General features: G+C 40.8%; 1 protein-coding gene across 1 annotated transcript; it reads left to right on the top strand.

Moving 5' to 3' along the window:
• Nucleotides 1-1184: 1184 nt before the first annotated feature.
• Nucleotides 1185-15215, top strand: LOC136507435 (stress-related protein-like). The gene is made up of 3 exons (XM_066502160.1): nt 1185-1424; nt 14482-14730; nt 15117-15215. Exons 1-3 carry the CDS (start codon nt 1185-1187, stop codon nt 15213-15215), a joined length of 588 nt encoding a protein of 195 aa, XP_066358257.1.
• The last annotated feature ends 262 nt before the right edge of the window (nt 15216-15477 follow it).

Here is a 15477-nt window from a genome sequence, read left to right as displayed (position 1 = left end):
CCTTTATCTGTCATACGAGTAGTCTAAAGCACATAGAAACACAAGGGCACACCGCACAGGTCTGAAAATCCAGCGTCATTTGGAGTCCTCGTTCTCCAACGCCCACTTTACTGGTTGCCACAACCTTTTGTCAGGCAAGGCTATTGTCTCCTCTGGAAGACAATCTAACGCTCTGCATGGCTACTATCCTAGCTGATCTAGAGCATCGGTGTGGATGTGGAGTCTCGGGCAGTACTCAAGGGTGGCGCGTTGGGGAAGGCCTTAGTACACTTGCTAGCTTTTGTAGTCAAGGTCAATGGAGTTCTTCGCCTCCAATAGAAATCTTTTTATTTGTTGTATTGACTATTAATGTTAAACTTAATTCGGATACATCCATTTAATATCCACATTAGAAACAATATGAATACGGAAATCCATATTACAAGTTTTAACGGATACGAATTCGGATAATTCAAATTTCTAGACATCCATTTTCATCCCTAATTGCGTAGTACTAGATTTTTTTTTTTTTTTTTGCCAAGTCTTCCTCCATTGGGCCATCATCTGTCTATATATTCTATCTTCTCCGGAACAATACAAACAATGCTATGTCCATCAAGGTTTGTGTCCCCCGAGTTTGTGCATCCAGTGAACTAACAAAATTAAAATCAATGGCTCAGGCCTTTCTCGTAGCTTCATCACGATCAACAGACACGGTCACTTTGGTTTCAACGCTCCTTCCCACACGCCGCTGACACTTCCTCTTTCCTCGCCCTGTCTCCCGCCTCTCCTTCCATAATTTCCGTAATTCCATAACTTCCTTTGACTATTGTTGTTCTTCCAAAGCACGCAGGAGAAAAAAAAGAAAGATCAAATGTTAACGGGAGAAAATCACGTTTGCCTGCCATGCATATGTATGGGAGACAAATATCATGCCCCCAACGCCACGCCCTTGCCCGCTCGCGTCAACCATGCTGCGTACTTACGTGCAATCCCTCAGCTGATTCCCTCTATTCCTTCCTTTAATTTCCTCGCCCACTCTCTAATCTTATTTTGCATGCAATTGCTCAGCTGATCAATCAATCACTCGCTCGTCGTTCCCACGCACACGCCCTTGGAGGTATTCTTGATTCGATTTGGCCGGGTTTGGAGAGGGTTTGGCGTGGCTTCTCATGGCGCTTATCTGATTTGGACAGGAGGAGGTGATGGTTGAGAGGCGGCGGCGACGGAGGAGGAGAGGCGGCGTTATCTCGAGTTTCGTGCCGCAGGCGGTAGCACTGCCGTTGGTGCTGGCGGACACAGCATACGCGTACGCCAAGCAGGGCACGGGCCCACTCCACCCCGGAGTCGACCATGTTGAGGGCACTGTCAAGGACGTTGTCGGCCCCGTCTACAACCGCTTCCACATCGTCCCGCTCGACATCCTCAAGCTCATCGACCGCAAGGTAAAGAGGAGGCGTCGCTAATTTCAATGAAATGTAATTAGCAGGTGTAGGTACCAGGATGGAATTTTGTCAATTATTTTTTGAGTTCAAATCTCGTCAATTTAGCCTATGGGCATCGATGCCTCCAGCCCACTCCAACATTTATATTTCTTAAAAAAAAAATTGTCAGATTGTTTCAACAGGTGAAATAACAACCAGTGAACTGACAATGCACGTGATCAATTGGATTCAAATGTGGCTATGGATAAATTTGATCAACTAAATGCTGCAGCACAACACTAAAGGTGTTTTACTAATATGAAACATGCTTCTTTACAACATTGTTTATTTCGATGATTTAGCTACTCTATATTATGCTGATCTACATTTATTTTGTTTATACAGAGTGGAGAAGTTGCGCATCTATTGAGAGAACAACTTGATCGACAAATGGCTGATTTCTTTGCACACATTCATTCTGGTGCTTTGCAGTCTCCAACATAGAGTTTAATACCTATAGTTGAATAAATTATTTGAGATTTGGAAGTAGTGTGAGTTATTTGAGAGTTCCAAGTGTTATTATTTTTTTGTGTATTGCTGCAACATTGTCATGGTTAAAGAATTATTGAAATAAATATTATTGGTCTACAGTTGAGACAATTATATGGTACAATGTATATCCGTTGAGCCATTTTTTCACTAAAACATGGGTGATAATGATAAATCGTTTGCCACAACATCTATTGTTTCACACAATTGAGACTTCTTGTGACAAAATTGGTCATAACTAATATTTTTCACACAAATGCTATGTTTTTTAGTGATGAAATTATTGACATAACATGTCTTATCAATTCTCACAAAAAGATCATATTGTGAGAAAAAGTTTTGCCTCTGTAATATATATGTGAGGATGAGTTACATCACAAATAAAATGCATTTGTGTCAATAGGTGCCACTTTTTTCCATATAAACGGTGGCGGTCAACTCGACACAATTGCAACTAAAATAGTGAGAACAAATTTTGACACAATAAACTTGTATAGTGGCGAAGTTTTGGTCACTAATATGTAGTCTCTAGTGACCATATAATTCGTCACTTTTACAACGGTAGCTGTGACAACAAAATTGCCATAAATACTCTATAGTCGTGTCAACTATTCTCACCACTAAAAACATTATAAGTGGCAATTTTTTTGCCACTAATACATATGTTTTTGTGGCAACGAATGGGGACACAAATGTCCACTTCACTAGTGGCACCACCATTGGTCACTAATGAGTATGGTCATTTGTGGGGAACAAAAAATCATCACTAGAGTATCTGTGAGGCGAGTATCTGTGGCGACTAGTGGCGATTTTAAAAGTCGTCACAGAGACTAGTTTGTGGCGAAAAAGTAAGCTTTTGTGATGAAAATTTTCGCCACAAAAACCCTTCGCCCTTGTGGTGTTCTCTTCCCTTAAAGGTCTTTCGCATCGAATCTTGGGGCGAGATTCCTATAAGGGGGGAGGGCTGTAACACCCCAGGTGTTTGTCACCAATTAAGCAATGGGTTTAAACTCAAACATGACATGTTAATTGGTGATGAAAGTTTCAAGATCAAATCTACAAAATGAGCGACCACTTAAACTTGGACCATGCACCATTGCTTACATGTTGCCCTTTCCAAAAAGTATGCTTGAGTAATGTTGGATCTACTTCTTTCATGTGCCCCACATCAATTTCCACCCACATGGATGATTGGAAAAGTTTCGTGAAGTTTGGAATAAAAAAGTTACATGAAATGATAAGTTATAATCTTTCTTGGATTGCTTTATTAAGTGAATGGAATTATAGATCATCAACCAAACCTTGCTACCTTGCCCAAATGACTCAAATTGAAATCTACAACAAAAGTCATGAAGGGTTCGTGTTGAGCGGAGGACAAGAAAATACCTCCATCGGTCTAAAACTTGGATTTAAACTTTACCGTGATGCTACTTTGACCGATGTTGACCAATTGCGTATAGTGCTTGCATGGAGTTACACCTTAAATAAAAGTTGAAGTTTAAGTCGAATAGAACCAAATTTGTTTGATGCTCAAGAGCTAGTTCAGTGCATAGCTAGGTCCAATGGAGCTCACAAGAATCAACAAACTACTGTTTTTGGAACCCTGAAATTTGGCTAAGTGTAGATGACGAACTTCCAGTTTTCAGTTTCAATGTACCCCTATTTGGCGAATTTTAGTTTGCAAACCATTTCGAATTTGGGAAAACTCCTTTAAGGAAAGTTAGAGTACTCTTGTAGCCCTACACAATGGTGTAATCGGTGGAGCAAATAATCGATCAGTTTAGGAGATATGAGGGGAGGAAAATGGGATTTCAGCTTGTATTTTCGCGGTGGAATTGACATTTTGAAATTTGTTGAACAGTGCCGACACTGTGCATGAGCTGCAGGCCGCGTGTTGCATTGCTCGCGCCGCGTGGCCTCCGCTGTGCTGCGCCCGTTCGCCAGCTTGCGTGCATAAGTGCAGACCGAGCTCCCCTGCCCTCTCCACTCTTTCCCTCTCCTTTCCCCTCCCTTCTCCTGCTCTCTCTCCCAACCGGCACTTGCCGTTGCCATGGCCGCCCCGTTCCCCTGCCCCTCTCCTCCTCCTTCCTCCAGCTACTCTGCCCTCCGCTGCTGGCCACAGTAGGACCGCAGCCAGCCACCGCGGCCTCGCCTCGCCATCCTCTACACCGAGCCGGTAGGCCGCAGCTAGGAGTTGCCGAGCCGGCCAGCCGTGGCCTGACCACGGCGTCGTCAGGCCAGCTGCCGGCATGCCTCGTCGACCGGAGCACCTCGACCTTGGCCTGCTCCTCCCCACCGGACAGCCCGGCCACCTCCCCGACGACCTCACCGGCCACAGCCATCATTTTTTTGTTCCTGCGTCCAGCGTTTCAGAGGAAGAAGGAGTAAATCAGAAATAGAAGCTCTTTCATGTGTTCACTTTGCATAAATGCCAGACACATATATTTACATATATGGGCTTTGTTGGTTTCTAAGATTTCCAGGGTTCCTAATGCAAAAGTATTTTCCTTTTTCTTCGGATTAATCTTTTCTTTTGCAGATTTCTGTGCTGAACTTTGGAAAATCGTAATAATTAGTAGAAAAATCGTAAAATAACAAATGTGGACTTTTTGGAATCCTTGTGAAATTGTCTATGCACTAGATCTATAATATGTCAGGTTTTAGTTTAAAGTTGTAGCTGTAAAAATGGATTTGTGCAGTTAGGGTTTGAATGCTAGTCTTATTTGTTTTTTTTATAACTGCAGCTGTTGTGCTCAAATAATTGTGAAATTTTTGTGGAGTGCTACTAAGATGATTGTTGTTGTCGGGTAAAAATTTCATGAGTTTAGGATTTATATTTTAAGAGTTATAAAAATAACAAATGCCCTGTAATGCTTTGCTCCTACTCTGAATAGTTCTGCATGTTTGAATTAATTGGCTCAGTTATGTTATGAATCATGACTTGATGAAAATACATGAGTTGTAGTACTTTTCTTAAGCCTTCCAAAAAGTTAAATATCATGATTTTTGGCTAAGTAGATCTTGAGTTATACTTGCTTAAATCTCTGTGGTTGTTTCTGCCCAAACCCAGACTGGGTTTCCTTGTTCTTACTGTGGGGCATTCTTACTTGTAGAATTAGCTTTAAGTGTTTACAACAAAGTTGTTTAGAATTTGCTAAGATTTCTAAAAAGTCCAGAACCACATTTATTGGACATGTATAACTCCATTTATAGCTGTTTAAAGTGGCATGTTAGTTTCTGTCTATGTTTTGGATAGAGATGCAATTATTGGATTAGTTGACCCTTCTAACTGTAGAATCATCTTAATATGAGAATAAGAAAGTTGTAGGTAACTTCCTAAGCTTTTCAAAAAAGTTATGGTTCATGTTTGTTGGGGGTCTAGAACTCCAGTTATGCTTCTCTGATGATGCTATCCATTTTCTATACCACTGCTGTTGGGTTGGATTTGCAGTTTTGCTTGTGTAATTATTTTCATGGTGTAAATGATGTTTACTGTAGTTTTGGTAAATACACAAGTTGTAGATGATTATCTTATCTTGCTTTTGTTAAATTTTCATGATCCCAGGTCTGATAGTGTAGGAGTTACATGACTTTTAATTCTTCTAGCAAGTTTTGATTTTATTCTGAGCAGATCTGAAAGATGCTAGTGTTTGATCTAGTTAGGATTTGAATGAGCTTTTGGTGATAAAAACAAAGTTGTAGATAATTCATGTATCTAGATTCTGTTAAAATTTGGTAGTATTTGGCCAAGTAGTTTGTGAGTTATGCCTGTTTAAAGTTGGGTTACAGAATTGATTACTATCTGTCTTGTTTAGACCAGTTTCTGTAAATGGGTATATTTGACTTAGTTAACTTGAGAATCATGCTAAGATGATTAAATATGAATTGTAGATAATCTCATAAGATTTCCAGAATGTCTTCTTGCAAGTCATTTGGATTTGTGTAACTCCAGTTATAGCTAAATCTTGTAGCTGCTGTTTGCATGTCCAGAAATTGACAGATTCCAATTATAGTTGTTTGCTTGCATATTGCTAAGTGTGGCTCATACCTTTGATGATGGTTGAGTTAGAGTACCTGAGATCTTGGGAAACTTGTGTCATGCTTGGTGTTGTCATCTTCTTTGCTATCGTGGCATTATAAATTGTGCGATATTTAAAGTAAGCAATGCGAAGTGCTTGTGCATGTTAACGTAACCTTGTGCTTGTCTTACTTACTGCATGCGCTGCATTATCTATTGCACTTCCATGTATTCATACACATGCATCTTGCATCTCATTTAGGTATGCTAGATGAACCACGTGAAGGATGTGATGTGGAGTCAAACCCGAAGACGGTGTTTGGTGGATCTATCCCGAAGATGGAAGGACTAAGCAAGTGCTAGGATCTGAGATGTCACCAAGTCGGTGCAAGCTAACTGAACTGACTTGTGTCGGATCCCAGGCAAGCCCTGGAGCATTTTAAGTCTCCTAGTATTTTACAAATGATTACTTAAGTACTTATGATTGATGCATTAGGTTATAAGAGTTGAATGGAACCACTTGATGCATATAAATTCCTTGTCTAGATATTACACCTTTAACCGGTATAGGTCCAGGATTGAATATATGCTTAGCCATGCTTAGACCGGTAGAAGTCGGGTGATATCCTGTCACCTGCGAGATATAGGTGGATACCGGAGCACGGTTGGCTATATTTGCTATCGTGGAAAAGAACCATGGGGTAAAAGTAAATCGAGGTCGGGCGGAGTCTATGTCTAGGTTGACTCATGTGATTCCGTCTGTGTCGATTAAGGACCGTACCGTTGTTGGCGCTTCTGACAAGATTGAACGCATGCCTATCACTTAGCTGGCCGGATAACTCGTTCCGACCGCGAAGCCGAGTAGCTCAACTCAGGCCGAGACCCATTCTGTTGTGCGCTCCTTCTGGGGGACGATCAGACTGAGCCCAAGGGCAGGCTAGGCCTGAACGTCCTGGCATCTGGTGTCCCAGATTGTGCGGCGCGGTACGGACCCACGAAATGTGTACCTGAGTTGTACCAAAGGTGACCTAAGGTGACCATTGATCTGGTCTGCCTGGGTTTGTGTTAGGAATAAATTCCCAGCTGGTTGAAATCGATTTGAATCGCCGTCTCTCCTGGATAGTGAGAAACTTGGCTAGTCCCAACATCGTAGTAATTGGATTATGAAATGTGATGGTTTGGATAAACATGGAATTACTATACCTGCTATGGTTACTATTGTATGCTCTAAAAAGATATACCACATGTTTGGCACAGGATAGTTGCTAATCTAGAGATGGATAGTTCTAATGAACTTGATGACAGAATTATAATTGTATAATTGAGTTAATCGCTTTTTATGCAAAATGTTGTCAAGCTACCTCCACTTATAAAGCCTTGCATACTCCTTGGAGTCAATTTTATTTCTGGTTATGACGGGTAAGTCTAGCTGAGTACATTCGAGTACTCAGGGTTTATCCCACCATGTTGCAGGTGAGGTTTCAGCCTATTGAAGATGGTGGCTAACCGCCGGTGGGCTCGGTGACTCTATATTTATTCTCATCTATATGCTTTTATCTGAGGATGTCATTTATGCTAGCAATGTATTTGGAACTCATATTAATGAAATCCTTCGAAAGCAATGTTGTTCTCACTAATCGGTTTTGAAATCCAAACTTGTTTTATTATTTATGAACCTATTTGTAATATTATTTCCGCTGCAACTCTGCGTATGTGATGTGTATTTGCTTAATCACGCGATCTTGGTTGTGATGTTGATTTACCGAGGTCCTGCGTGACACTCGGCGGACTACCGGGTTTATATAAGTGAGAGTATGCGCGTGTCAACGTGTTAAGCGGGGACAGCCATACTTGATCTTGTATAAATTGGGCGGTTCTGTCATAGCTGGTATCAGAGCGAGATTAAGCATAATACTGTCATGTACATTGTTTTAAAAACAAAGTTTTGGTTTTAAAAAGCCTATTTTAACTAAAACTTTAGCTACAGACAAATTTGTCAAAAACTAATTTGCAAAACTATGCTAGCGACATCCTCTTTTATGCCCAGTTAAGGACTATTAGGTGGCTATCTAAGTACTAACATGGGGGGTTTTACTTTTGTCGTCCATACGGCGTGCTATTGTATGGATGCGTTCACTTGAATGGTAATGTATGGATCAATTGCCTCTACGCCTAGGTAAGTGTGAGTTGTGAGAGCATGACCGTCCAACTATCGGTCTAGGGGAGAGTTAGCTATGGTTACTGGAATATTTACGTGTTACACACATGTATATATGAAGGTACTTAATTGTGGGTATATTTATCGGGTAGCTATGGATACCGAAGTATATATATCTGGGGATGTATATATGGAAAGTATCTTAGTTTACTACTTTCATTGTGTGCTTATTTATCTCTTGTGGGGATGGGCTGCAATGAATTTGCCTACAGGTACGCTAACCATGGATGCGTAGATTGAATATAGCTGACGACTAGCTATATATCGAGAGAGTACGTGTTATGCCACCGACATAGAACGTGATTGTCGCCTTGGGCTGGCAATTTTGTGAGGACGAATAGGGCGAGCATGCATCATGATTGTGCTTGTGCATAAATATGCTTCCCTCACCTTGTTCTAATACTAAGTAACTTGTGATCAATGTGATGCTACTATTTTTTTCCTTGTGTGAAGATAGACAAAGTGCCTTGTTCCATGCCGCTTGAATAGCTGTGCTTGAAGATAATGTGTGATTAGCTTTACCTTGAATGTTTGCTTCCAAAGGAAATAGATGACAAGTTAATAGTTAGCAAAAGGTTCACCCATTTGAAAACTAAATTGCTAAATGTAAGTAAAACTTGTTTTGTAGAGATATCCACCTACTCGGTAAAAAGGAAATAAAAGATAATAGTACCTTACCACTAGGTTCGCATGTTTATGTGTAGAAATGTTGTCATAGGTGACTACTTGTTAAGTGCGAGCTTTGTGCTTAGTAATAGTCGCTTAAGCTAATTAGATTGAGTATTTTGAAATGCTTGCTTAAGACCATGATGTAGGTGCGGATGCTCGTAATCTAGGTAGTGCCGTAGCTATCACTCCTTTTGTCCTCGGAAAGCATATGAGTGTTGAAGAGCGCTATCTTGGAACAACATCCAAGTTTTGGTAATCTCATGGTTGTCGTTTTCAATTAAGTTCTCTCTTAGGAGCCTGAGCCTGTACATGTGGTTGCTAGCCATTGAACGTTGTGCTACAGAGACCTTTATCCATGTCCTTGCCTAACCTTAGGCCCAAGCTTAGCTCCCTTCTTTGCTTGCATGTGTCGTGGTTGTTCCACTCTTGTGTTGAAGGACCTTGCTCTGAAATCCTTGTTGGACTTCATTGCTCCTTCTCCTACAGATGATCTGGTGCAACGCTAACCGCTATCTACCCTGGCTTTGGAACCTTATCCTCGCAGATCCTATCATTGCTTTATCAACTGAATCCCTAGTCAGTGCAATGGCTCTGTCCCTTGAATCTCGTTTGTTTTGTCTCCAACCCTTTCAAGTCTCTGAATATTTATTAGTCTTGATCTCATGTTGCTACTCGACAAGACCAAATCTCAGGTTAATCATTATCTGGTAATCACTTGGTGGACACAAGGTGTATATGGAAATTCTACAAGAGTATCCTACTTAGTTGCCTTCGGCAATTAGGATATGTTCTCTTACGCTGTGTTTTGATCTTCAGATCGCTTCCTTGTTGACTCCTAACCTTGTGACTACCTTTGTTGCTATCCCTCCTTCTCATTGTGCTTGCTCTTATGCAACCCAATTTGTGCCATGTGAGATTTCTTATGGGTTGTATGTTCAGTAATGGTGCCACGATTAGCGATCTACGGTGCCACGACAAAACCGAGAGCCTCCTGTGGGTGCACACATAAGGCTGTGCTGCTCAGCACGCGCTGGTATTGAGGTTTCTAGTCATGATCCATTGCAGAACTGCACCGATGTGTTATTTTCACATGAGCTCTTCCTTGGTTATCTCTCCGTAGCGTGATAGAAGATTTGTACGTTGAATCAAATGCAATTGAACTCCCTTTTGAAGTCGTCCAATGGTTAACCTTTGAAGAGCAGGTCACTAATAGGAACATAAACAGACTGCAAGAGGTGGTAGACAAGTGACTCTACTCGACATGACTGTCCCTGTAATGACGTCGATCATCTAGTGAGCAACTTATGTCATTCTCATTGGATTGGAAAAGGAGGCTTCAATGTCCAATGTAGTTCAACAAAGCTAGTTTTGCTATAGTGTTGGTCAAATCAACTTACTGCGCCACTGCACTATAAAGTCAAATTGTGCTCAACCTGCTTAGTAGTGTACTATTTCTTCGGATGGTGAATAACTACAACCTTTGTTGCCTTCCAGACCTCGCTGTCATCCTTCTTCAGCAAGGATTTACAAGATGGACTTGTTCGTTGGTGCCTTCCAGGTGTTTTCACCCAAGAGGTTGCATCAGATTCAACCCAGATCACTGTTGTAACTTGGATCCAAAGGCTCCCTAAAGAATGATCATCGAGAACATTAGGCCAACAGAGTCAGCTATCACATTCACCGCTCACTCAACGGACTCAGATAATACGGTGTGGTCATCAGAAAAAGAGAACTGCACACATGGAACCATTGCAACGAGTATCCTTCAGGCGGTTATGATCTAGTGCAAAGTCCATATGGTCTGTGCTATATCCACTAGGGAAGTAGATGTTACAAGTATTTAGTCTACGCTTGTATCACTCTTCATACATCGAGGATGAAGTATGCAGGACCGTGCTATCTTGGATTCCTCCCAATGTAACAATGCTTTATGGACACCAACGAAGAAAATTCTTCAGACCAAACTTACTGCGAAGAGCAAGTATCAAAAAGTGTCTTGACCAAATTAGCCTTTCTGATACTCCGAAGTTAAGTAGCCTAAGGCTATCACTGATATTGGAAAATGAAGGACATGCTTCCACTACAGGAAAACCACGCATCAGTGATAAAATATTGTGACAAAATTTTGTTTTGTCACTAATTCCTGTGTTATTAGTGACCAAACTAATTTTCGTCACTATTTACTTCGGTTATTAGTGGCAAACTACTATTTCGCCACACGATGCACCTTCAGTGGTGAATTTAGTGGAGAAGCATTAATTTGCCACTAATAAATTGGTTAATTGTGACTAAATATTTTTTCCTCACTGCTATGCCATTTATCAGTGGCAAAAAATTATATTGCCACATGGTACAAGGTTAGTGAGAAAATGTTGTGGCGAAATAAAATTTTGCCACTATTTAGCATATTAATTGTGACTAAAAAATTCCCTCCACTATTATTACATTTATCAGTGATAAAATTTTATATCGCCACAAGGGACATTGTGGCAAAATATTTTTAGTCACTATTTATCTGATTATTTGTGACCAAATAAATTTTTCTCACTATTATAATATTTATGAGTGACAAAAACATGCATCTCATATGATGCATAATTTGTAAAAAAATACTGTGGCAAAATATTATATTATCAACGTTTAGTAGATTGTTTGTAACTAAATATTTCTATGTTCTAAGATTTTTACTTGTGCCAAAATTTCGTCACGATTATTTCTTTCTGAACACATAAGTTACAGGCTACATTTTGAACATCAACTAGCATACTGTCGTATTGGGTACGGTTGGGTTTGGTCGACAAAGGTTGCCTGTTGCATTTGGTTTAATAAATCTTGAAGAATTATACACATATTACGTATGCACGATACAGCTCAAAAAGATAGAAATGAACCACTGTTCTGGCACTTTTCCACAGAACGTCTTGCAAAAATAAGAAACTCATGAAGCACATGTGCAGATGTGCTCTTCCTCACTTAACTGAACAGGCCCTTGTTCCTCTTTCGTCACCCAAGTAGCAGAGTACTAATCTGTCGTCTCCATTGTATCTTCTCTCAAGTAACAATAGGAACAAATCAGAGGCGATTCTTATCCAGTCATCCAGCCGCTCTCCCCCTTCTCCGTCCGTCAGCACATCCTTCTCAGGTGCCTCCACTCGACGTTGTCCGCCGCTGCTTCTGCTCGGATCCAAGCTGGCTGCAGCGAGGTCCCTCGTCACCTGTGCTAGCTCGGTGACCCCATGGGCTGCTTCAAGAACAAACACTTGTATGGTTATGAAAGGGAAGAGGCTTCTGATGAAAACAGGAATGATAGTGCCGACAACTTGTATTGACCATATATTGGAAGTATTACCTGTCCGCAGAGGCGTTGGACACCAGCGTCTCAACTCTGCACCAGTGCGGATGTGCACGTGTGCAGACCGGAGGCAAGAAGCAAATGGATCTGTGGGCGGCGGCCCGTAGCAGTGTGGGTCTGTTTTGGGTTTATAAGCGGTAGCCATTTAGTGTTGAGTTCAGATTTATGGGCTACCAGATCCGGGTGCAAAAATTTAGGAGGTTCTTGCTCTATTTTCTTTTTCTTTCTATTTCTGTGGTGAACATTAATGCCGATGAATAAATGGCAGGCAGCCTGGTTACTTGTTTAGGACCCGATTTTGTATTTGACATTTATTATACTCATCATACTTTAGTGAATATAGAAGTCGATAATATAAGCATTCGAACCATATTCTGTGGTGAACATTATATTTATGAAAAGAAAATTATGGTATTCTGTATTACTTTTTATAAATATTTAATATATGATTTAAATAATAATTTATTTATGATTTTATATATTAAATTATTAGTTTAACACTTTGTTTGTAAGTGACAATTCTTTTGTACATATATTATATACTCATACTTTAATCCTGACTTGTTTAATCATATTGTTTTTACTAAACTAGGTATAAAAAGGTAGACACATGATATTTACACGGGTGGTAGATGCTTACATGCATACACGCACACATCCAAATGAGTCATCACACTAAAATACATTCAGAAAAATAGGAGCAACTACATCGTGACTAACATGGATGGTCAAGTTCCACGACAAGAACCTAAACAGATGAGCTACACTCAATTCACATATAATGAATATCTTCCACTACAAGAACCTAAACAGATGAGCTACACTCAATTCACATATATTGAATATCTTTGATTTATCCCTTTATGTACAATTTTTGCCTTCGCCTAATGGTTTACGAGAATACAATGGCTACGAATCTTGGCTCTGTTATAATGCTACTATGAACTCAAGGAGACAAGGACCCTTAAAGGCAAGGCCAACGCAAGCAGCATGATTGTTAGCCCCAGCTAAAAAGTTATAGTCCATGTAGACATCGATAAATGAGACCTCTATCTTCACAATGCAGGCCTATTGTCCTTGATTTTCGAGCCCACCTTTATCTGTCATACGAGTAGTCTAAAGCACATAGAAACACAAGGGCACACCGCACAGGTCTGAAAATCCAGCGTCATTTGGAGTCCTCGTTCTCTCCAACGCCCACTTTACTGGTTGCCACAACCTTTTGTCAGGCAAGGCTATTGTCTCCTCTGGAAGACAATCTAACGCTCTGCATGGCTACTATCCTAGCTGATCTAGAGCATCGGTGTGGATGTGGAGTCTCGGGCAGTACTCAAGGGTGGCGCGTTGGGGAAGGCCTTAGTACACTTGCTAGCTTTTGTAGTCAAGGTCAATGGAGTTCTTCGCCTCCAATAGAAATCTTTTTATTTGTTGTATTGACTATTAATGTTAAACTTAATTCGGATACATCCATTTAATATCCACATTAGAAACAATATGAATACGGAAATCCATATTACAAGTTTTAACGGATACGAATTCGGATAATTCAAATTTCTAGACATCCATTTTCATCCCTAATTGCGTAGTACTAGATTTTTTTTTTTTTTTTTGCCAAGTCTTCCTCCATTGGGCCATCATCTGTCTATATATTCTATCTTCTCCGGAACAATACAAACAATGCTATGTCCATCAAGGTTTGTGTCCCCCGAGTTTGTGCATCCAGTGAACTAACAAAATTAAAATCAATGGCTCAGGCCTTTCTCGTAGCTTCATCACGATCAACAGACACGGTCACTTTGGTTTCAACGCTCCTTCCCACACGCCGCTGACACTTCCTCTTTCCTCGCCCTGTCTCCCGCCTCTCCTTCCATAATTTCCGTAATTCCATAACTTCCTTTGACTATTGTTGTTCTTCCAAAGCACGCAGGAGAAAAAGAAAGAAAGATCAAATGTTAACGGGAGAAAATCACGTTTGCCTGCCATGCATATGTATGGGAGACAAATATCATGCCCCCAACGCCACGCCCTTGCCCGCTCGCGTCAACCATGCTGCGTACTTACGTGCAATCCCTCAGCTGATTCCCTCTATTCCTTCCTTTAATTTCCTCGCCCACTCTCTAATCTTATTTTGCATGCAATTGCTCAGCTGATCAATCAATCACTCGCTCGTCGTTCCCACGCACACGCCCTTGGAGGTATTCTTGATTCGATTTGGCCGGGTTTGGAGAGGGGTTTGGCGTGGCTTCTCATGGCGCTTATCTGATTTGGACAGGAGGAGGTGATGGTTGAGAGGCGGCGGCGACGGAGGAGGAGAGGCGGCGTTATCTCGAGTTTCGTGCCGCAGGCGGTAGCACTGCCGTTGGTGCTGGCGGACACAGCATACGCGTACGCCAAGCAGGGCACGGGCCCACTCCACCCCGGAGTCGACCATGTTGAGGGCACTGTCAAGGACGTTGTCGGCCCCGTCTACAACCGCTTCCACATCGTCCCGCTCGACATCCTCAAGCTCATCGACCGCAAGGTAAAGAGGAGGCGTCGCTAATTTCAATGAAATGTAATTAGCAGGTGTAGGTACCAGGATGGAATTTTGTCAATTATTTTTTGAGTTCAAATCTCGTCAATTTAGCCTATGGGCATCGATGCCTCCAGCCCACTCCAACATTTATATTTCTTAAAAAAAAAATTGTCAGATTGTTTCAACAGGTGAAATAACAACCAGTGAACTGACAATGCACGTGATCAATTGGATTCAAATGTGGCTATGGATAAATTTGATCAACTAAATGCTGCAGCACACAACACTAAAGGTGTTTTACTAATATGAAACATGCTTCTTTACAACATTGTTTATTTCGATGATTTAGCTACTCTATATTATGCTGATCTACATTTATTTTGTTTATACAGAGTGGAGAAGTTGCGCATCTATTGAGAGAACAACTTGATCGACAAATGGCTGATTTCTTTGCACACATTCATTCTGGTGCTTTGCAGTCTCCAACATAGAGTTTAATACCTATAGTTGAATAAATTATTTGAGATTTGGAAGTAGTGTGAGTTATTTTGAGAGTTCCAAGTGTTATTATTTTTTTGTGTATTGCTGCAACATTGTCATGGTTAAAGAATTATTGAAATAAATATTATTGGTCTACAGTTGAGACAATTATATTGGTACAATGTATATCCGTTGAGCCATTTTTTCACTAAAACATGGGTGATAATGATAAATCGTTTGCCACAACATCTATTGTTTCACACAATTGAGACT

This window comes from Miscanthus floridulus, chromosome 15 (genome assembly GCF_019320115.1).
Source record: "Miscanthus floridulus cultivar M001 chromosome 15, ASM1932011v1, whole genome shotgun sequence".
Lineage (NCBI taxonomy): Eukaryota > Viridiplantae > Streptophyta > Magnoliopsida > Poales > Poaceae > Miscanthus > Miscanthus floridulus.
Note: the sequence above shows the minus strand (reverse complement) of the source record. Positions and strands in the feature narration are given on the sequence as shown.